Below are 24,591 nucleotides of genomic sequence, written 5' to 3' on the forward strand. Positions count from 1 at the left end.
ACCAATTCTTTGTGTTCCTTGCTAATACTCCATTACCTTTCAAAAACATTCCCTTACCTGGCAATACCAGGGAGCAGTGTTCACGGGCATTGCAAGCACGCAATAGCGAGCCTCGGCCTTCAGCCCAAGTCGACAGGCACCTCTGCACCCCCCGCGTGGACATCACAATGAATTTTCATTTTGGAAAGCCACCAGTGATTCACACCGAGGTGGCTGACAACTCTTGGCCGGAGATACCTCAACTGCTGTTCATTTAGCTGCCTGATGAACAAAAGATGTGACAAGCCTTCCTCTTAAGAGTCTGCGCCGGTGTTTTGCCACTTTATCTTGCAGCATGCAAGGCACCCTTTGAGAATGGAAGATTTCACCTTTCATCTTCAGGCATCACAAGCATGCAGATAGCTTCAATTTTGTCCCCGTTCTCAGGAGGGGGGCGGGGTGAAGGGGCAGCTTCCCCAGCCTGCACACCCATGTCTGCAGAAACTGCTGAATCCTAAGCAGGGCAGTTCCAAAGCTTTAAATAAGGCGTCAGTTTACATATTCAGGGAGCTGAATGTTGAATTTAAGCATTTATACAGGACATCTGAAAGTAGCCCAACACTTCAACGATGAAATGAACTCCTGCCAGCCCACAGCTTTGCCACCCAACGAATAAACGTATACGTTCTGGAATGGAATTTTTCTACCCATCATGAGCCTCAGTTAAAATCTGGATTGTCTTAGGTTTCAGCCAAGTGGATATCTGATTTTTACATAGAATTTACAGTGCAGAAGGAGGCCATTCGGCCCATCGAGTCTGCACCAGCTCTTGGAAAGAGCACCCTACCCCCTACCCAAGGTCAACACCTCCACCCTATCCCCATAACTCAGTAACCCCACTCAACACTAAGGGCAATTTTGGAAACTAAGGGCAATTTATCATGGCCAATCCACCTAATTTATCATGGCCAATGCACATCTTTGGACTGTGGGAGGAAACCGGAGCACCCGGAGGAAACCCACGCACACACGGGGAGGATGTGCAGACTCCGCACAGACAGTGACCCAAGCCGGAATCGAACCTGGGACCCTGGCACTGTGAAGCGATTGTGAAATCCACAATGCTAGCACAACCTTTACAGGGACCACATATTTTTAAAAAGCAGGCTTGATGCTGATATCATAATGCAGGGGAAAGGGCGCCTGAGACTGGTGTATTTCCAGAATAACTCCATCCACATGAATACAGAATCTGCTGCAATGCAGCTGATTGCTCTCCTTTCTAGGATTAATTTCTTAAAACCATCAAATATGTTGAGATTTCTCCCTTTCTTTCAATTGGATCTCATTCTAGGATGTCCAGCGTGACATTTTAAAAGAATCAATACATTTTTACTGCCTTATTCTGCTTCTTAAAGACACAAATGAATTCCATCATACTTCACCAAACTAGCTAAAATAATGGATGAATGCGAACATCTGGATTTTATGACTGGCAAACTATAATAGGAATCTAATTACTTATGTTCTAATTTATGTACACAAAGAAAATTTTGTGGCTTAATTATCATGCTTTGCTTAATTACAGTTATTACTAATGAAGTTTCAATTTATATTTTACTTCACAGCCTAAATTTGGATGTAATTACAATGGATATCGCTGTAACTTCTGATCTTTGTAGTTGAACATCAACCAGGAATTTTGCTCAGGTGCTACAGGGAAGGATTTGTAATAGTTTGCATTAATTAATTGGCAGATGATTCTTTGGAGTTATTTCCTTTTTGAATGAATGTTGTAACCATAGTCCACAAGCAGTTGAATAGAACTTTGCAGTATTGTATCCCTGGTCTAAGTTGATCAAGCAGAACACAGCTTGATATATAATCACGGAAAATTCAGCTGGCAACCAGAAGACATGGTGCAAATCACTTTAATCATAGAATGTACAGTGCACAAGGAGGCTATTCGGCTATTCGAGTCTGTACCAGCTCTTGGAAAAAGCACCCTACCCAAGGTCAACACCTCCACCCTATCCCCATAACCCAGTAACCCCACCCAACACTAAGGGCAATTTTGGACACTAAGGGCAATTTATCATGGCCAATCCACCAAACCTGCACATCTTTGGACTGTGGGAGGAAACCGGAGCACACGGAGGAAACCCACGCACACACGGGGAGGATGTGCAGACTCCGCACAGACAGTGACCCAAGCCAGAATCGAACCTGGGACCCTGGAGTTGTGAAGCAATCGTGCTATCCACAATGCTACCGTGCTGCCCAAACCAAAGAGTGAGAAAATCTGCCTTCATGGTGGCTGTTACAGCCCCCACGAAGACCACGAGGGGATCGTCAATAGATCACCCCGTGGGGTTCATGGAGTATGAGACCCTCTCTTGAGCGGGCAGAGGCTGATCCAACTTCTTGTTAGCGGGAGTTTAAATGCTGTAACCCAGACCAGTGTTCCCGATGGTCCCAGGCTGGGGCGATTGTGTTGTACGGCGCCACAGCGGCTCGTTGTTTGTTCTAGAATAAACCTTTGGTTTGCTTCGCCTGAACCCCGCTGGTGTTAATGTATTGGCGAGGAGGAACAAGAATGAGATTTCGAACAGCCTTAAAGTAAAGGAAACAGCTCTCCGGGAAGAAACAAAAACCACCCGAAACTACCGTTCTTAAGTTAAACCAGAGCCATATGTCGCGAACGTAGAAGACTGGGCCCAGTGTTCTGACCACATGCGCTATTTTTTTGTGCCAACAACATAGAAGGGGATAAGAACCAGAAGATGATCCTCCTGACGGCGTGTGGGGCCCTGACATTTAGCATCATTAAAAGCCTAAATTACCCAGTAGCCCCCACTCCAAAACTTTTGACGCGTTTGTGGACCTACTGTGCAGTCACTATGACCCAAAAGCCATGAATCATCCCCCATCTTAATGTTTTAATACAGTAGTGAGAACCCTGGGGGAACTCGTCACAGAATTAGTCAGTTGCGAAAATTGGTGGAGTACTGCAAGTTTGGTACATCCTTGACCAAGATACGGTGTGATAGATTGATGTGTGGAATTAACAGTGTCACAACTCAAAAGAGATTACTGGCAGAACCCAATATAGACCTGAAAAAGGCCATTGAGATAGCCTTGTCCCTGGAGAACGCTGAACAAGGAACTAGGGACCTTTAAGGGACACTGGACAATGGCATCCTCAGATTGTGGGAGGGGCCCCGCATAGAGAACCTGCGTTTCAGATGAAGGCACCCACGTGCATCGTCCATTATCAACTCAATACCCTGGAGGAAGGCCCTGGCGGTCTTAAAAAAAAACGTGACAACCCCAGGTATACCAGGGAAATGATTCCGGAGGAGTGCAAGTGTCAGCTACTGTTTCAAGTGCTGCAGAAGGGCACAACCCAGGCAAGGCTACTGGAATCAGTAATACACATTATACCCAGGGAAGAAGCCGTGGTCAACTCGGGCTCATACCCCGAAGTATACCAGCTCCAGATGGGGGGATGGTGCATTGAACTGAATCGCCACAATCAAGATCGCCCCAAAGACTACTCGCAAATTATCATTACTTAGAGAGGGAGCAACTGTGAACAAATATTCAATTGTCTCCAAATACGTATTCCACTCTTACACCGATGGGATACCAGAGCCAGACTAGCCACGTACATGGGGGAAACTTTGCAAATTATGGGGACCATCACGACTGATAACCTAAAGACAGGAGTTGCCCCCACATCCACTCATAGTCATGCAAGAATCAGGACCAGGTCTCATGGACTTTGATTAGCTCCCAGAAGATCCGACTGAACTGGCTGGAAAATTTTAAATTGGGGATTGGAGGATTAAGTAAATATCCAGTAGTCTTCCAAGAGAGCCTTGGGAAAATAACTGGAGCCTGGGCAGAATCTAGCTGGACCTCGATGCCAATCCAAAATACTTAGAGCACACCAGTTCCATACTCGTTGCCAAAGAAGTTGAAAATTGATCTCAAGTGATTGGAAAACCTTGGGATAATACGAGCGGTGCAGTTCATGGAGTGTGCCTCACCCATTTTCCTGTCCTCAGCCCCGATAGATCAGTCTGCTTTTGCAAAGATCTCAGTGTCAACGATTACTCTGTGGGGATCCCAAGTTGTTGTCTCCCCCCAGGCCAGCGCCCAATCCTAATGGTGCTGCATAATGGTCACCTTGGAATTTCCAAATGAAGATGCTCATGAGGAGCTACGTCTTGTGGCCCGGGTTTGACTCAGATACTGAGGGCTTGGCAAAGCAATAGTCCTTATGTCAGCGAACCAGAAGCTCCCCGCCTATGCCTCTCTGCATCCGTGGGAGTGGCCAGGAAGACTATGGCTACGGGTATATGTAGACTGGTCCATTTTTAGGTTCCATGTTCTTAATCATGATAGTTGCCCATTCCAAATGGATGGAAGTACACCGCACAGCCTCTACAACTTCCCACGCCACAATTGGGAAACTCCCAGGGTTTCTGCATTCACGGTGTATTGGAGGTCCTAGTCTCCCACAATGGTGCAGCCTTTACTAACTGGGAGTTCCAGTTGCTTATAAGTGAAACGGCAACAAAAACATTTGGACAGCGCCGTAAGACACATCTCCCAATATTCTGGCCGAGCTGGCAGTGCAAACTTTCAAAAACAGATGAAGAAACAGCAAGCCAGAACCATGGAGACAAGGTTGGCACGATTCCTTTTTCATTATCGAATTACACTCCATTCTACCACAGGAGTCGCCCTGGCAGGACTATTGATGGGACAACGACTTTGTACCAGGCTGAGCCAGTTATTTCCCAATTTGGCAGGGAAGATGGTGTCCAAACTGAAGTTATTACAGCGATTCGCTACTGTGTGTCTCGATGCTCTTTCGAAGAGTATCCATATGTTCTGCGATACTTCTGCAGCACTTATAGCTGGTCTTAGATTGCTCTCTCCAAATCAAATAGGCTATTGTTGTACATCATCTGTTTTGGAGCACAATTTCTAATTTTGGACAGTCGCCACTTGGTATCTTTAATGTACATTGTATGCACCTAAGATGGTTCATGCCTCAGTGCAAGGGAACTTTTGAATCAGCTATGGCTTTCCAGTGCACAGGCACCATCTCTGCGAGTTTTGGTATCAGCAAACTGGAATAAATGTAAATACAACTAAATTATCATCCATTGAAACTAACATGCGTCAATCCATTTAAAAATGTGCTTCAATTAATGAATCGGACGTATTTCTGGCCAACACTCATTATTTCTAGAAGGTGCTTATTTAAAAAAATATATAACTGACTTAGACTCCAAACTCAAAAATACTGGGCGAAATTCTCCGCCCCCCACGACGGGTGGGAGAATAGCGGGAGAGCCTTCCCGACAATTTTGCCGCCCTCCCGCTATTCTCCCCCCCCCCCCCCCCCCCCCCGCCGAAGTCCCGACCCGAATCGCTGCCACCGTTTTTTTACGGCCGGCAGCGATTCTCAGCTGTTAGATGGGCCGAAGTCCCAGCCCTTTACACCGTTTTTACGAACGGCAAACACACCTGGTCTTGCCGTTCGTAAAAACGGCGTGACTAACTCGCTATTAATAACCATGGCACCGATTGGCACGGCCGTACCACGGCCGTGCCAAGGGTGCCATGGGCCCGCGATCGGTGCCCACCGATCGCGGGCAGCGGGACCGATGCCCGCGCACTACTTGTCCTTCCGCCGCCCCGCAGTATCCATTCGCGGGGCGGCCGAGGGGCAACCCGGCCCGCGCATGCGCGGGTTTCGCGCAAAAACGCGATGACGTCACCCGCGCATGCGCGGGTTGGAGTCTTCCAAACTGCGCATGCGCGGCTTACGTCATATGACGCGTCAGCCGGCGCTAACTCCGGCAAGCGGGCTTAACGATTTTCGTTAAGCCCGTCTTGCCGGAGCCTACGGCGTCGGGCTGCTAGCCCCGACCGGGGACCAGAATCGGTCCCCGGTCGGGAAGGGGCGCGCTGCCGTAAAACCCGCCCGGGTTTTACGCCAGCTTTACGATTTCTCCCGTTTTGGGAGAATCGCGCCCACTGTTCATCACATTTAGCAGCATTGCTGAATTATGTGGATTACTTCTGGCACTAATTTCTCTATGATTCAGAAGGCAATCATAATACAAACTTGTTCTTTGATTTAATCTGAGAAACCTGAAGGTTTGACTCTTTAAAGTGCTTACATGCTTGCAAGTGTCAGCCGTCTTAAATATTAAATATTATCAGTCAGCTGCATTTTGTTTTCACTGACAATTGAAGGAGACCTAATTTTTTACCTAATTCTGAGCCAATCCTGAAAATATGTTCAAAATTGTTTTGGTGCTTGTTTTCATTACTGACATTACACAATGGATAAGTGCAACTCCATCAGCACTCAATAAGCTTGGCACCATCCAGGACACAGCAACCCATCTTCATTGGAACCGCTTCCACAAACATTTACTCCCTCCACCACCAACGAATCGAGGGAGCAATGCACACCATCTACAAGATGCATGGCAGGAACTCACAAAGGCTCCTTAGGCAGCACCTTCCAAACCCAAGACTGTTACCATCTATAAGGATAAGGGCAGCAGATACACGGGAAAACGGCCACCTGGAAGTTCCCCTCCAAGCCGGTCACCATTCTGACTTGGAAATATATCGTTGTTCCTTCACTGTCGCTGGGACAAAATCATGGAACTCCCTCCTTAACAGCACACTGCCTGAACCTACACCACTACAAACTCACTACAAGCTTCTCATGAGCAATTAGGCATGGGCAATAAATGTTGGCCTATCCAACCATGCCCTCAACTCATAAATGAATAAAAAAACATAAACTGGCAACATTCAGGTTTTACTAATTAAAAATAACTCTATCATGTATATCGCATTTATGTACATGTAAAAGGTAATTGGTCACAAATTACATGGCACTATCCTGTACAGCTGCTCTGTTGGCTTTGAGCTGCATCAGCAAATGCTTGATTAGATTTCACCTGTTGTTTCTTCCATTACATGTCCAGTAATTTATTTTATGTTTCATTTTTGACATCATTGTACAGCAGGAATGCTAACTGTAGCTGATATGTGGATTAGAGGTTAATAATTATGATAAACAAGGGAGTGCTCTGTAAGAGCTGAAGCTATATGACATCAATTGCATTGGAAAACATAATTAGGTTTGTGCAATAATGGAGTTCCAAACCGTAAGCTATAAATTATCGATGACCAATAACATATGCAACTGTACAACTTGTGACAAATTTATATGAATTGTTTTGTATTAATATTCTGTAGGTCAGAATTGTACCCAAATTACAAAGCTTATCAATAGATGCATTTTTGGCCTACTTTGCCTCACTTAACAGCATTTTATGCCTTCTGCTTTCTATTATTGATTCTTTCAGAATGCTGCATGTCCTGAGATGACCGAGTGCATAAAAATAGTCTTTCAATCTCTCCCTTCATTCTTTTGCTGAGAATTTTAAAATTATCCCACTGACGCAGTAAATCCTGGGATCTCGACCAGGATTCTGTCAACCCAATGGGAGTCTTCTGGTCGGAGACCTGGCAGGAAACACCCATCTGTTCCATGGTGGAGGGAGCCCCATTCAAATTAAGTTCTCATCAGGCATTTAACTAACTGGCCACGGTCAGGCCTTCCCTGCCATTGAGTCCTGCCTCACTGAGAGCTCCTGGCCATTCTGAGGCAGGCAACTGTCCATTGTACCCAATGTCAGTGGATGCAGAGGCAGCTGGTGGCAATGCACTCACTCGAAGTCCGTGATCATTATGGAGTGCCAGACCAGAATGAGTGATGGCAGGACTGGGATCACAGAGTTGCGAGTCGTGGTATTTGGTGCTGTCCGGGACTGGAGACGAGGGAAAGCGGTTAGTTTTCATTATCATCCCCTCCACGCTTCCTGGCTTCCTGATGATAGCTCCCCCAATCATGCTGAATGCCTGTCTAGGAGGGACTTGCAGGAGGCCACTGGTTAACCTAACTCTGTTTCTTATTTGAAGCCTTATTTCTCTAGTATCATCCTAGGAAATCTGTTAAACATCTTTTACTAAAAATGAGCCATCAACCCAGCCCTATAGACATGCTGGCAGGAGCATCATGATCGTGCACCTCCAACATCCCCACACCACCCCCTTAGCTATAATAAGAAGTACCTGGTCATCTCCTGAGAAAAATAAACAAATGGACAGACCGAGGATGAATAATGCAAATTCCTCTTCAACCGCATCAAGTGATGAGAAGCATTCCAGGAGATTCTCTTGACCATGCATATACTATCTGTAAATATACACACCTTCTACATGATTCAATCTCTGCCCCAGTCAGAAACCAGTCTAGCTGCCTCTTTAGGGGTGATAGAGCATTCAACCTACCACAACAGCCGGTGCATTATGGAGGTTCACTACCCTCTGGGAAAAGAAGAAACGCTTCGTCCATTCCTAATCGCAACATACAATCTCATATCCTCTCTAATCGGTCAAAATGGGACACAATAGATTCCTTTACTACAGTGACTACACTTCAAAGATACTTTGTGCCCAGAAAGCATTTTGTGACGTCCTGAAGGTGCTTATATAAATGTAAGTTCCACCCCCGCCATGGTGAGACTCGCCACAAGGGGATGTGGCAGACCAGCCAAAAGTTTTCTTCAGACTGGAAAATCCCAGCGGCGTGATGGAGCTGGAAAACCCCAGGCATCGTTTTTTTATAAATCTTTAGGTCCAAGCCAATCAGAAATAACTAGATCCAGCTACTTAAGCCTATTTGAGTAATTAAAGTTCTTTGAACTAGAAATCATTGCATTTTTTCAATGCCACTACATGACCAGCTCACTCCCTGTGGGGCAGCATATTGCCGATGCAATGAATTCCTGTTTTAACCTGGAAGGATATGCAAAAGGGAATGGTGGGGGTGCTGATGAACGTGACTATGTTGCAGGTTGGCTACAAGTCTCCTTACAGAAGATGGTACAACTCTCCAACTGATTCCAACCAGAGTCCAAGGGCAGGCCATGCTATTTAAATTCTTTAAACTAAGTTTTCAAATATCATGTGTAAGATCTCCTCAGGATGACCAAAAAGGATCACCCAGCTACTGTGTTCATGTGAATCAGGCAGATGCCAACTATGTGGACCACCACTAGAGTTCCAGGCTCTCCATCACCCATTCCAAGCCAGAGTAGAAAATTAACTTTATCGTGTTTTTACTATTTTAAATGATAGGAAACAAAAGGTTTGAATGCTTTTAGAAATCTTACCACACTGTGTTCCTCTCATTCTCAGACGCACCAAAGCTGCAAGGCACAGTGACTGTTTACACTTGGGAGGGAAACCCTGTAAATATCACCTGTGAGGTTCTTGCCCATCCGCGTGCTCATGTAACCTGGTTTAGAGATGGACAGCAGTTACCGAGCTCCAACTACAGCAACATAAAGATCTACAACACACGATCCACCAACTATCTTCAGGTGAGAGAATTTAAATGCACAGATTTCAAAGTGCATGTGATATTTTTCGCTCGGCAGAGTAGATTGAGGTTGCAAACTATTCTCAAGACTTTACTGGAGGCTTCTGAAGATTACTTTGGAGGAGTCAATCATCAAAAAAATGTCGCTATTGGATATAGACTTAATATTCAAAATTAATGCAAAAGCTTTTGTGACATCTGTGGTGTCTCGAGACATACACTCAAGGCTTCCAGACGTTAACAAAGGGTCTTATCGATGAAAGGTAAAGGCAGTTAAATAACAGGCACAGAACACTATACAACATGTCTGGCTCCCTCGTCCATACTACCCAGGCTCCCAGGGCCTGGTGCAAACTCCCCATTGGCTCCGAGCCAGTCACGTGGTCCATGGAACCAACCCCCATTAAGAGGCAAAGTTACCACTGTGGTGATCGTAGATTTACTAGATACAAAACAACTGAGCAAACACCAGAGGGAGAGCTATAAATACACCGGGAAAGGATGTACAATTTTCTTTAACGATGTACAGAAAATATGTAAAGAGAAAAAGGGGGATGTGGTGATCACAAGTTAACTAGATGCAATACAACTGAGCAAACACTAGAGGGGGCACGGGAGAGCCATATAAATAGACGGGGACAGGAAGTGAGGACACACTTCACTAAGGGCAGAACTTGGAGCAACACAGATACAACACACACGCCAGCTAGGAACACTGAAGGTAACCTTAGGAAACAGCTCTGAAGAGAGAACGAACTTACAATAAAGCATCTTCTCCACATTTGAGACTACGAGCTTTATTAAGACACGAGAAACAACACATGGTACCCAGGAGTGGCTTCAGACGCTTACTACAGGACAACTCAGTGGCAGATACAGAAAGCTCAAAATGGCATGGAAATCTCCTACTGGACATTTCACTCAGGAAGACATCGCTAATGCGAGGATGTGCCTTGGATACCCACTTCACCTGGACACGACTGGAAAAGTAAGAAGTGTCTGGGAAAGGTTTAAACAAATGTTTGATATTAGTATCATAGCAAATGATGCAGCAGAAGCCTCAGACGAAATTAAAATAGCAATCCTCATCGAAGGACATGAAGCTAGGAAAGTGTATAATGGATTTAAATACTCAAAAGGTGAAGACAGAAACAGCTTACAAACGGTACTAAACAAATTTGAAGAGTACTGTGAGAAATTTGAACAGCAAGACATACTCAGAGTCCAAACTGCACAGAGACTGAGTGATGCAAAACTTAAAAAATCACGAAAAGAGCAAGAAATCGCGAATGAAAAGTACAGATCAAAAAGAAGAAATAAAAAGAATTTCTCACAAAGCCAAAACGCTGAAACCCTGTCCAAATCGGGAAGAGAAGATAACTTACGAATTTTGGAGAGTGAGTCCTGGTGGGACAGAAAAATCGCTGAAATCCGCGAAAAACGGCAAAAAATGGCGTTGGAGCACATTTTGCAGTCTCCGGTAAGCAAAGAACTACAAATTGCATCTGCGCATGCGCCGGAACCGGAAGCCGCGCATGCGCAGTTTAAAAAAGATCGCGGTGCCGATCGTGATGCGCATGCGCAAGCCGCGCATGCGCAGTCAAAAGAAGTTTTGGTCGCGGATCGTAATGCGCATGCGCACGCCGCGCATGCGCAATGGAAACAAAACCGCACAGTGAAGGAGGAAGGCCGATTTGCGCATGCGCAATGCATTCCTGCGCGTGACGTCATGACGTCTGAGCATCCTGACCACGCCCACTTAAAAGGGAAATGCCCGAAAATTGAAAATAAGACACTTAAAGTGGTAAACACAAATTTTCTTGCCTCAGAACACAGAAAAACGCCTGAACTTACACCAACAGTTAAAAACAACTTGCACAACACCCTGAAAAAAGCAGTCTGCACCACCCAAAGTGAAGAGAACAAAAAGAATTCCGAAACAACAAAAGATGATTTGTTTTTCGAAGAATACTACTCAGACACAGCTGAGTCAGTCGGATATGCTTCTCACAGCATCAGCGACACGGTCGCAAAGTTCAACACGAATCAACTCGTGGTAGAAGAAGCCAACGAAGATGAAATGGGTATCAAAGAATACTACTCAGACATGGAGGAGTTATTTGGACATGCTGATCACAGCATCAGCGACACCGTTGCAAAGCCCAACACGACTCTACTCATGGTAGATGAATCCAACACCATGAGGCCATCGCAGCTCGTCGATACATTGGATGACAGCAATACCCAAGACGAAGACGACGCCACACAGAGAGCACAGGAAGACTCCACAGAGCGAGCGATGACAGGCTCCACAGTGCGAGTAATGAAAGACTCCAAAAGGGATGCAAGCAAACACTCCCTGGCGAACACCATGCATGAACAAGACCATGCAGGTAAACCCGCAGTATCTGAGCAACCGCAAGCAGACTATGACAGTCTACCAAGCTCACAGGAACAAGAAGAAGACAACGTACATCTCACCACTGACACCATGCATGCACAAGACCATGAAGGTCAACCCGCAGTATCTGAGCAACCACAAGCAGACTATGAAAGTCTAACAAGCTCACATGAACAAGAAGAAGACAATGCACCTCTACCCACTGCATGCGAAGACAGTGACAAGATGATCACACTCGACGTACAGGATCACAGCGAGACTGACAGTTCTCAGCTTGTCTGTACCGACGCACAGAGCGAGAATAGTAACAAGGTGATCGCACTCGACGTACAGGATCACTGCGAGACTGACAGTTCTCAGCTTGTCTGTACAGAAGCACAGAGTCGGGCCACCCAACAGTCCAGAGCGACGATGCCGAAAGAAAACATGCAGATTTTGACTCCAGAAGAGGAGCACCTGGAGTCCAGAGAGACCAAGCCAAAAGAAACTATGCAGATTCTGACTCCAGAAGAGGAGCACCTGGAGTCCAGAGAGACCAAGCCAGAAGAAACCATGCAGATTTTGACTCCAGAAGAGGAGCACCTGGAGTCCAGTGAGACAACATCAACGGAAATCATGAAGATTTCAACTCCAGAAGCGGAGCACCAAGAGTCCGGAGACACCACGTCAACTGAAATGCAGATTTGGACTCCAGAAGAGGAGCGCCAGGAGTCCACAGACATCACGTCAATAGTAATCATGGAGGTTTTGACTCCAGAAGAGGAGCGCCAAGAATCCAGAGACACCGCGTCAAATGAAATCGAGAAGAATTTGACTCCGGAAGAGGAGCACCAAGAAAGCAAAGATGAGGAATCCAATTCTCCACAAATGATTGAGGTCACCTGCACCGATGCAACATCAGATCATTCGCACCACTCTCGAGACGAAATGCTCAATGACTCAAATTATCCACTCGGGACACGAATAGAGTATAACAAGAAAAACAAAAGTCAAAAGAAGCACAGCAGAAACGGGACAAACAACAGCAAGAACAAAAGCAACATGAAGCGCGACAAGACCAACAACAATAGCAAGAAGCACAGCAGAAACGAAAACAACAAAGTCAGGAACAAAGATAGCGACAATACCAAAGACAGAAACGACAAAAACAGCAACACGAACGGCAACGAAAACAACAAAGTCAGGAACAACGACAGTGCCAACACCAAAGACAGAAACGACAAAAACAGCCACAAGTACGGCAACGAAAACAACAAAAACAGGAACGACAGAAACAACAGCAATGAAACAACGACTTGTACGCAATGGTACTACTCGGCACATGAAGGACAATGCCACAGCACACTGCAAAACGATGACAAGACTACAAACATGTCATGGGATGACAACGAATCGCACAAACTCACGTCTGCTCCAGAACGAGCAAGCACACCAGCATCCAAGGCGGATGAGACAATAAATCAACACCACAAGCACAGAAAAAAGGCCATGCCAGTCAACATCAGTGAGGTGACCATGCAAACACCTCGGGATGATGCATTGGGTACTTAAAATAACAAAGAACACCAACAACATTCACAGCGGACTTGCAATATCAATATCACCACGTCATCAACAACAACAAAAAAAAAAGAAAAAAAAGCTCTGAACAAATTCATCAAGTTTGGACTCATAAATGTTTTATTGAGATTGGACATATAACTACATTGGCTTTGTACAGTATGCAATAGCACCATCACCTGTATAGATACGCATATCATAAGTAACTGTTTTCTATAATTTTCTTTAACGATGTACAGCAAATATGTAAAGAGAAAAAGGGGGATGTGGTGATCGTAGATTTACTAGATACAAAACAACTGAGCAAACACCAGAGGGAGAGCTACAAATACACCGGGAAAGGATGTACAATTTTCTTTAACGATGTACAGAAAATATGTAAAGAGAAAAAGGGGGATGTGGTGATCACAAGTTAACTAGATGCAATACAACTGAGCAAACACTAGAGGGGGCACGGGAGAGCCATATAAATAGACGGGGACAGGAAGTGAGGAAACACTTCACTAAGGGCAGAACTTGGAGCAACACAGATACAACACACACGCCAGCTAGGAACACTGAAGGTAACCTTAGGAAACAGCTCTGAAGAGAGAACGAACTTACAATAAAGCATCTTCTCCACATTTGAGACTACGAGCTTTATTAAGACACGAGAAACAACACAACCACATCCTTCCCTACTTACGTCCCTTAACACACTATCCCAAAACTATGTACAAAAGTTACAATTGTTAACAGGGACAACTAAGGAAAGCGAGTCCATCAAAAAGTCAATCAGTCCAGGGATCTCTGGGTCCACCTGGACCTCCGTAGTCCAGCCACAGGCTCGGTATTCTTTAGGGTGATCGTGAGATCAACCTCAGGAGGACCCACTTAGATGACAGGTGAACAAGACTCACTGTCCTCGACAGATGCAGCAGGTTGAACAAGAATGTGAGTCCCTGGCTCCCCTTGGCTGGGCTGAGTTACAGGAGTATTCACGATGCTCACTGGACTTGTCAACTCCACGTTGGGGGTCACCATCCCTCGACGACTCAGATGGTTGGCATACTTTTCTGATGGTCTTTCCATCAACATTGGCCATGTAAGTCATTGGCCTAACTGGGCCACAGCCGCCTTTCTAACCAAGGCGAATGGACAGAAAAACTTCAGACCAAAATCATGTTTCCCACTCGGAGAAACCTTTCATCCTTCTGCTCTGACCAACGACTCTTGTGGAAAGCCTGATGTGGCTCAACCCTCTCCACCAAATTTGTAAATACAAGATCCAATCGCTTTCTCAACCGAAGACATGTGTCACACTTTAGTTGAATGAAGGGTTGAGTTAAGAACAAATGACAGTACAGCACAGGAACAGCCCCTTCGGCCCTCCAAGCCTGTACTGGTCATGATAGTAACCTTGGCCAAAACCCTCAGCACTTCCTTGTGCCGTATCCCTCTGTACCCATCATATCCATGTATTTGTCAAGATTCCATGATTATATTCGATTGGACTGCATTCAAATGATGCATGCTCTTCTTCAGAGCTCCTCTCCATTATGCTCAGTGGCGCTGAGGACTGCTACTGCTGTTTTTTTGCATTACCATCTTTGCCTCATGTGGCAATGTGCTTGAATGTGCCCCTTTTGGTTGTCACACAAATTCCTGAACATGGCAGCTGTCCTGGGAAGGATCCCCCCCCCCCCCCCCCCTCCCCCCCACCCCCGCAATGATAGAAGTTCACCTCTGATCTGGTTTTGATGCCCCTTTTCCTTTCCACTCCTTTTTTTCACGTCCTGCTTCGAGGACCATGTCTGGCTCGGAGCTGTGTCTGTTGATCCCATCGCAGGTCTGGCCGGACACCCCATATTTGGTGAACCTCCCTTCAGCCACGCTTTGAAGCTCAGTGGCACAGGTTTCAGCACACTCCGTTGCCCGAGCTACCTCGATTGCTTTTTCAACATAATCGGGAACTCTGCCAGAAGCGTCTTCGAGATATTGATAGATCCCACAAACCAGCCAATCCCACGGCATGTCGCTAAGTGCAATCCAAAACTCACCAGATGTACCATCCGCATCACATCCCAGGTTGGGTGCGACGCGGTCATTAGATTTTGTCCAATGCCTCTAATTATCTACTCCCCAGGGACCCCGGGTAATTGTAAACAAAATTCTATCAGCCCAACTTCAGCAAACAATATCCATGGCCGGAATGAATGATGACCTTTTTTTTATGATGCTTTAATTTCACCTCTGTCTCCAACAATCCTTGCTGCCTTTCAAACAGTATATTTAAAAGCAAGTCTGCAGCATTTGCACACTAACCCAGAATCTTAACCCTTATTGCACCAACTGCATGTAATAAAATGGACTGGATTCTCCAGTCACCGACGCCGAAATCGGCGATTGGCCGGAGAATTAAAGTTCTGGACCGAATCGGGGGCGGCGCCGCTATCGCAATATTCCGCCCCATCCAAAGCCGCACGACTTATCGATGGCCTCAGGACATTGCAATTCTCTGGGCCGTATCGGCAGCTAGAGCCAGGTGCTCTATGCTGCTGGTGTGCTAACCCCCAGCTAAATGGAGGATCGGTGGCCATTTTACGCCATTGTTTCTGCCATAAAACGCCACCGTTCCCATGCCGGTGTGGGGACATAGCCTCAGAATTGGAGAATCCAGCCCAATATATCTGAAATCCCTACGTTGATCACAGTCAGTAAGATCTGGAACACATCCAGTGCATGACATAGGCCTGTTACTGGTTCGGTATATGATTCAACAACAACGGGTGGAACTGCAAGGACATGACCAGACTCAGTTGGAATGGGCTCATCAACGGCTAAAGAACCCATTGGCATTACCTGGCCAGGCAGGGAAAATGTCACCCAGGCAAGATGTCGGGAGCTGGCATTGATTTATATGTGTAAAAGCTACGCCCTGACTCATGCGCACTTTCAGGGGTGGAGGAGTAAGTAGAGAAAATTGAAGATTTTGAAACGTGAGCTTTGATCCACGTGGTCTGTGTTAATTTTAATGAAGTTTGTATTTAATAACCGATGTGTGGCTACATTCCCATCCACTAGGTCACGCCTGATTCAGAAAATGACTTTGGTCCCTACAACTGTACAGCAAGCAACCATGTAGGTGTGGAATCTAAAGAGTTTATCCTAGTGCAAGCTGGTAGGTATTTGTCTTGTACCTTTATTTTCCACCACAGTTCACTGGAGTAAAATACAAATAGTGTGCAGATGAATTTGTGGACTTTTTGTATGAAGTACACTTTGATGAGTAAGTACAGTTATCATAGGAACATGGGATCTTCTTTCTGAACACTTGGTCTAAATGGTATGCATTTCACAATGTTTTTGGAAACTGGGTCATATAATTTCGGGCATTGTCCAGTTTAGACAGAAAATAGAGAATAGGAATAAATGGGTCACACTAAGAATGGCAGGCTGTGGCAAGTGTGTTACTGCAAAGTTCAATGCTTAGGTCACCAGCTATTTACAATCACAGAATCCCCTATAGTGCAGAAGGAAGCCACCGGGTCTGCACTGGCGCTCCCAAAAGGGCACCCGGCCTAGGCACACTCCCCTGCCCTATCGCCGAAATCCCACCTAACCTGCACATCTAGGGACACTATAATTTAGCATGGCCAATCCACTTAACCTGCACATCTTTGGACTGTAGGAGGAAACCAGAGCATCTGGAGTAAACACACGCAGACACAGGAAGAACATGTAAACCCCACACAGTCACCCAGGGCCGGAATTGAACTCGGGTCCCTGGCGCTGTGAGGCAGCAGTGCTCGCCATTGTGCCACCCTTTTTCGATCTATTTCAATTATTTGGATGCAGAGGCTAAATGTGATATTTCCAAAACTAGATGAGAATGTGAGTTGCGAGGAAGATGGAAAACGGCTTCAAGGGGATTTAGACAGGCTAAGTGAGTGGGCAGATGGAATATAGTGTAGAACTATGTGAAGTTATCCACTTTGATAGGAACAAGAGAAATGCAGAGTACTTATTAAGGGGTGAGAGATTGGGAAGTGTTGACCTCCAAAGGAACCTTTGTGGACATGAACCTCATGATGTCGGCAGTGACGGGTGGGGTAAACCGGAACTCTATTCTCTCTGGATTTTCCATCAGCGCCACCAATCCCGCACCCGGCTAGTGCGGGCTAATCGCCCCACAGTCTCAGAATAAGACGTGGACCATTTAGGGCTGAAATCTGGAGGAATTTCACTCATGAGGGTAGCAAAGCATTGGAATTCTGGATCTAAAATTGTTGTAAATTTGATGCTAGCTCAGAGTGCCGAAGGAAGCTGGAGCCAGCTTTCTTTAATATAGTGTATTCTCAAAACCCAGAAAACATAAGTACATGCTCCCTTTTTATCCCCTTCTCCCTCCCCCCCTCGGCACCACAGGTGGAAACTATTTTTAGATATACTTCAGAATAATGCCCTTTTCCTAATTAATAGCCTCTGCTTTCACTTACAATCACAGTGTGCACTGCATTGTGACAGGATTGCAACATTGATACAGAAGGCTGAGGATGCTCAGTAATCGCGTATGCACAAGAGACAGATCGATAGCAAAGATATCAAGGGATATGGGATTAGTGTGGGAAAATTATGTTGAGGTGGAAGATCAGCCATGATCTAGTTTGAATGGCAGAGCATGCTCGAGGGGCCAAGTGGCCTATTCCTATTTCCTGTGTTTAATGAGATTAACTTTTCTGCTGGCTGTGCGGATCCTCTTCAATAAACTCTGTAAAATCATAGTTCAGTCGCCAACCACAGAACATAGTTTTGGCATGCTTCAACACAAAATTGAGAGCAGCATTCAAAGAGATTAATTGTCACGACACAATGGACATGTGCGCGGTCAATTCCAGCTCCACTTGACCCAGAGTTGCAACACGGGTGAAATTAGATTTTATTTAAGAAACCCAAGGTCATTGGTGGAGCCCAATAAACTGCAGTCATCAGGGGCGGGGTTCTCTGACCCCGCGCCATTGGGGCAGGCGTGGTCGGCGCGCCGCTGGTCCGGGCCCACTCTGTGCTCCCCCTCCCCCGCGAGATTCTCCGGCCCAGATGGGCGGAGCAGCCGGAAAAAAAAGTCCGGTGCCATTCTAACCTTCTCTCAGCTGGCGGGACCTAGGCGTTGAAGGGTCCGGGGGCGGCCTGTGGGGGGGAGAGGGGTCCGATCCGGGTGGGGGGGGGGCCTCTGATGTGGCCTGGCCCACGATTGGGTCCCACCGATTGGCCGGCCAGCCTCTGTCTCCCGGCCTCCTTTCTTCTGCGCCGGCGCCTGTATTCCTGCGCCATGTTGGGTCGGGGCCGGCGCGGACAAGAGAGACACCGCGCATGCGCAGAAATCGCACCGGTGGGACTGCCCATGCTGGGTTCGCGCCGGACCCACGGCGCATGTGCACATCGCCTGGTGCCCATTCCGCGGCCGTCGGGAAACGCGACGGTGTTTCCGACAGCGTCAACACAACCTCAGGATCAGAGAATCCCACCCCAGGTTTGTGACTTTAAAACACAAGAAACCTTTTCTTATGTGCAGTATTATAATTAAGCGGACATAAAATTTAACTGACTATATACTATCCCTTCCTTTCCAACCCCTCATTCTAACTCACCGAACAATATAAAAAAATGTACTATGTACGTGACCCACTAGCATTTAGGCTTACAGCAAAGGATACGCCAGGCATTCTCTGTTTTCAGCACAATAGAGCAACTCTTGCCCTTCAGCAAGAGGGAGAGCATTCCTTTCACTTCCAAGGTCGAATCAATCACTGACTGTTATCAGGTCCAACACTGTCCCTGGCCAACCCACCAGTTGCCAGTCAACCAATCAAATTGACTCCTACCAAACCTGGTTCCTGAGCCCAGCAGCCTGGCTTCTTCCCTGCAAAATACAAAACCTGGGAACACTGTGTCCTAACAAGCAGACTGTTTCACTTTGCGTCTTCTGCTTAAGGGCGGATCCCGATTATGGTTCCACGGAACAAAATAGTAAAAAATTATAGGAATGGGAACAAAGGAAATAAACGGGAAGGATTCTTACATAATTCAAAGTAGAAAGAAAATTACATTGCGAAAACACTTTTTCTGATTTGGAACTTTTCATTGAGGCAGAAGAAAAAGTGCTTTGTACTGCACCTGTCTCAAATGTTCATAGTGGAACATCTGACTGCTGTCACAGAATGACAAAGTGACTCCCTCGATTAGCACACAAATTCAATCTAAAAACGTACTTTCTGGGAATGCAAACTGATAGCTTTCACGCACATCATTTTGGCAAGTTGTGAAATCTTATTACACGAGGAAGTGCAGAAGAAACTGAAAAGCATTCATTCCATCAAGTATTTTCTTTTAACAAGCCATGTCTAATTCTTACTTTATGCCTCCCTTGCAACCTATTTAATTTCCTAGGAGCGTCAAATAATCACAGGTAAAACTCCCAAGAAAATAGCAATTATTTCTTTCCCTGACACCTGAAGTTAGTGATGTGAAAGTACCATGACACCTGTCTTAAAACTGCATTCTATACTGTTCAATCTTCATTGGCTGCACCCAGCAGAGATAATTGCTGTTGTCTTAGCAGAATAGGAAACACAATTCTCCATCATTTTTTTGTTGTTGCTGCATTTTTAACCAGCTATTATCGACCACCCTCTTAAAGGACTTCATCTGTGGAAATCACTTCTACAGGTGCACTGATTCAGTTGAAGAAAAATGTTCAAACACCTGTGGGTTTTCTTGATGTTGGTTCATTTTGTGCTCCTGTCCCTTTATGAAGCAGACAAAATTTGAGAGGCTTCAAATAGTTCCGCTTGAAATGACAAATGGATGAGGGTGTCAGTAAGAGATTTTCTGAGACCGTGGTTGGAGACGGGGGATGTTACGAAGGTGGGAGTAAGTGAGATGTGAAGTTGAAAGTTCAGCTCCGGTTCAAATATGACGTCAAGGTTGTGAACAGTCTGGCTCAGTATGAGACAGTGACGAGGGACAGGATAAAACCTGTGGTGAGGAACAGAATTTGATGTTAGCGCCATGGTCCTTCAGCCTTCCTGATATTTTGTTGGAGAAAATCAAAGTTTATCCAGCTTAACAACACAGACAATGGAGGAGGCACATGAGTTAGGATAGGTGAAGCCAGGTATTATCAGCGTGCATGTGGAACCTAATGCCATATATCTGGATGATATAATCACAGGACAGTATATAAATGAGAACTAGATGGTGGGGGGGACGGCAATATTATACCCTGGGCAGACCCCAGAGATGACGCTGTTGGGGTAGGAAGAGATCTTTCTATGACTGGATAGGTTAGTGTGAAGCCAGACGAGGGCAATCCCTCACAGTTAGATAATGAAGGAGAGGCAGATTTAAAGGAGAGGGGTCATGATTAGTACCTGAATAGAGGCAACCATTTATAATGTCCAATAGCATGGATGCCAAAAAGGGATGTTGGGTGGTCATTGATGTAGTGCCAATAGAGTCCTTGGACCAACCGATGTCCTCTTGGGCAGGCTGAGCTCAGGAGGACATGAAGGGAGATGGGAGAAAAACTGGGGAAACATGAAGGGATCAAGACTAGTGCAGCGTGTAGAGAGACTTTCCTTGGTGATAAGAGGGAGAAATGCTGAAAAGCTGACTGGATCATCAATCTTATTGAGGGAGAGTGAAGGGGGGAGAGAGGGGTTTAAGGAATCAGCAGGTAATAGCAAAAAGAATCCAGTGGTTGAATTTGCATTTCAGGATGGCGCTGCAGTGGTGAGCAGTTTCGCACGAGTGTTAACTAATCGTCTTTCATGTGGTCTGACCAAGCCTAGCGCCGAATGACTGAGCTCACTTTGTGTCATCCATTTCTGGGAATAGGTTTGTACCTATTAGCAACATTGTTATTAACGGAAAGTAAAAGTCAAACGTTAGAAAAAGAAAGATTTTAGAACAAAGGGAAGTGGGGAGTAGGGACTTTTGTCGTACAATACTCAAAATAGCATGTGTGCAAAATGTTTTTTTTAAGCTGCACATGGAAAGAAATGGAATGATTGTTTTGGTGTACAGATCCAATCTACTGGATTGGAATTATATGTGACAATCAAATGATTGCCCAGAGCAACTCTTTTCCTCTGCAATGGAGAACTTATTCCCTTGTGCATCCTTTTTTTAATTAAATAAGTGTGCAAGTTTCCGAAGCACATAGGGTAGAATTCAGGTTGGTTTAAATATTATACAGAACAAAAAGCAAATAATGTGCATCTGCACGAGGCAAATGCTAATTTAGAATCTACTCAGCAGGGATTTTTTTTTAATGTTTATTTTCAGTGAAAATTAGGTATGTGGAGCTTAACTCAAATGTTGCAGTGATTACAGTGCTTTGGAGCCCATATTTATGCTTGTGTGAGATTTTGTGCAATACACAAGAGCTGTTAAGTAAACCAGACATGCTAAATCACATCGGAAAGAAGAATTGCTCGTCAGCAGTGAGATCAGCTAAACTTAACTATTGCAAGCACTGTCGATAGGTGTACCATTAATTTGATGTTCAGCAACTTGTGCTGCCGTTGATAAAGCACTGGTGTTTATGTATGCCACCTTCGGGTTTCTATTTCTTACCTTCAGAGAATGAAAATAGATTAGGCATATGTTCAAACGAATAACAATTTTGTCAGTAACAAGTATCTCGGAATAGATTTTTTTATTTTGAGTAGCAAGTAGCCTCCCCACTTAATACCCATGTTCTCTGTCACAGAAATTAGTTGATTGCCTAATGGCTATCATTCACTTTGCTTTGGAGTCGAGGGTGTTACTTTATCTTGGATTTGGAATATAGTGTAAAGCAGTGGGCATATTCAGAGGCTGATTAACAGTCTAATAGGCCAGGACATAAATGCTTCTTCCGTGATCTTAACTATCTTCATACCAGCCTATTGGGTGATTCGCCCTACATGGTAGATGGGTTATATAGGCTCAAAACCTGTGTAATGGAGAGGGTAGCACTCTCCTTTACTAGGCTCATTTACCCCTCTAAATGTCAATGCAAAATTGCTTGATTAGTCTATTTGGAGCAGAGTCTGTACCATGTCCTTTCTAATGCAAAAATAGGAATGCTACCAGCAAGCTAAACCCACGTCCATTAGCGAGACAAGTATTTCAGATACGGAGAAATATTTTAGTAATATAAGCCTGGTGAATACTGGATGAGATTGAAGGCTAGTTGCAAAATTAACTTGCTGTTTCTTTAATGGAAACATGAATTCTGATTTCACCAGGAAGTAATAGAAAGGAGGGAACCCTTCAAGAGTTATGTGCTTTTTACTAAAGTTAGAAGTACAGATGTGCAGGTGCATCTGGTTTTCAGAAGCTTTTGTCATTAAAGCAAGTTTTTTATAATCTTCTTCTAATTGTTCCAGAGACCCCATCTGCACCAACAGTCCTGGATACCATACCCTATTCCAGCACTGTGCAGGTCAAAGTGGAAGAGCCAGAATCAACTGGTGGTGTGCCAATTCTGAAATACCTGGTGGAATGGAAAGTCAGGAATACTGAAGAATGGTTCACCAAGCATGCTGATGTGAGGGAAGGTAAGTTGCACAAGACAGCAATAACATGGGAATGATAAGCTAGGAACTTGATCACACAATTTAATGCCCTTAGAAAGAATTATTGAATGACGAGCACTATTTCACACAATGGAAGTGAGCATGGATGGAGAATCATCCCCGATGCTCTCAGATTTCCTTTGCAAAGCCCACACCCATCAACACTGGAAAAAGCCCTGAGGCAAGTTTATTGTCACCCAATCCACTTGCCAAATTGTACACAGCACGAGATGTTCTAAAAATGATTCAATTGATCAAATACAGACCAATCAGTCTATAATTCACTAGGACCAAGAAAATGAATGGCACCATGCCTGCTTTGGGGCCCTGATTGGGTGCCTAAGCTTCCATTGTAGCAAGCAGATGTTCAACCCTTTCACATATTTAAATTGATATTGCGTTGCCCAGAATGAAGCCAGCATAAGAATAAGTGATCACTCCCCACTTTCCTGATCCCAGTCTTCATTATCCAACATTGCTGATCCTGGCCACTGCTGCCCTTCCTTCCCAGTCATGTGCCCTATAGGCATGACATATGCTCAATAAATGAATGAAATTATTGGCACATTGAGATAATTGGATATGAGCGATTAAATAGAAAGACAATGCAAGTACTCAATGGGGTTGATTTTGACACTAAATTGAGAACACTTGATATTTTATTTTTAAAGCATTTACACAAAAACAATTTAACCACTAATTGATGGAAAGCAGAAGAAATAATGGGGATAGTTATATAATTGCACACAAACATATCCGCCATCATCATTCTAGAATTCGGCAGAAGATATCCTATTTGCCATTAGATGGTAATATCTACATTCTCAAAGAAGGAAACAAATTACTTCAAGGGGCGAGATTCTCTGGCCATCTTGCAGCTTGATTTTTGGCAGCGGGAGGTGGCCCTGCCATTGGCCTGTGGCGGGATCTTCTGGTCCTGCTGCTATCAATGAGACTTTCCATTGAATTCACCCCACGCAGCCGAGAAACACACAGCAGGGAGCACCGTCGGCAGCACCGGACGATTCTGCCGGCCTCACCAGCTGGAAGATCTCTCCCAAGGAAACTTGAGCGATCGGAGTCCAATGCGGATAATCCTCAATATAAAACTTTTTGTTAAAATGTATCTCTGTCATATAGCTTTACCAGTTGGTCTGCTACATTGATTTTGGTTTAGGCATTGACTTTGAACAATCAGTAATGCCTCCATTATAATGCTTAAAATGTATCCTTTCTAAGGTGGCCACCACAATCAGGGTAAAAAGGTGATGCTGGTCTGAAATAAACGGAGTAACATTTGGCCATGTCCATGGATTTTAAGTGCACTCCAGACATTCTGGCAATTAACTATCTAAGAGAGTTAAGTTTACTGTTTTAATTGTTTTGTCTTTTCCAAGTCAATTGAATTATTTTATTTGCAACTAGACTAACCAAAACAATAAAACCTTATATCTCAGCCCAATTTTTTAAAATTTAGAGTACCCAATTAATTTTTCCAATTAAGGGGCAATTTAGCATGGCCAATCCACCTGCCATGAACATCTTTGGGTTGTGGG

At 45.0% G+C, this 24,591-nt stretch overlaps 1 protein-coding gene across 30 annotated transcripts in view; it reads left to right on the top strand.

Annotated features, from left to right (window-relative positions):
* Nucleotides 1-24,591, top strand: part of LOC119954469 (neural cell adhesion molecule 1-like) — a 563,058-nt gene that overhangs the window by 416,112 nt on the left and 122,355 nt on the right. For all 30 annotated transcript variants that reach the window (XM_038779702.1, XM_038779694.1, XM_038779710.1 and 27 more), the window contains 3 exons: nucleotides 9,289-9,473; nucleotides 16,497-16,593; nucleotides 22,847-23,017. In XM_038779702.1, the coding sequence (XP_038635630.1) occupies nucleotides 9,289-9,473; nucleotides 16,497-16,593; nucleotides 22,847-23,017 (453 nt within the window). The remainder of the gene's footprint in view (nucleotides 1-9,288; nucleotides 9,474-16,496; nucleotides 16,594-22,846; nucleotides 23,018-24,591) is intronic.

Source organism: Scyliorhinus canicula, chromosome 19 (genome assembly GCF_902713615.1).
Source record: "Scyliorhinus canicula chromosome 19, sScyCan1.1, whole genome shotgun sequence".
In the NCBI taxonomy this organism is placed as follows: domain Eukaryota; kingdom Metazoa; phylum Chordata; class Chondrichthyes; order Carcharhiniformes; family Scyliorhinidae; genus Scyliorhinus; species Scyliorhinus canicula.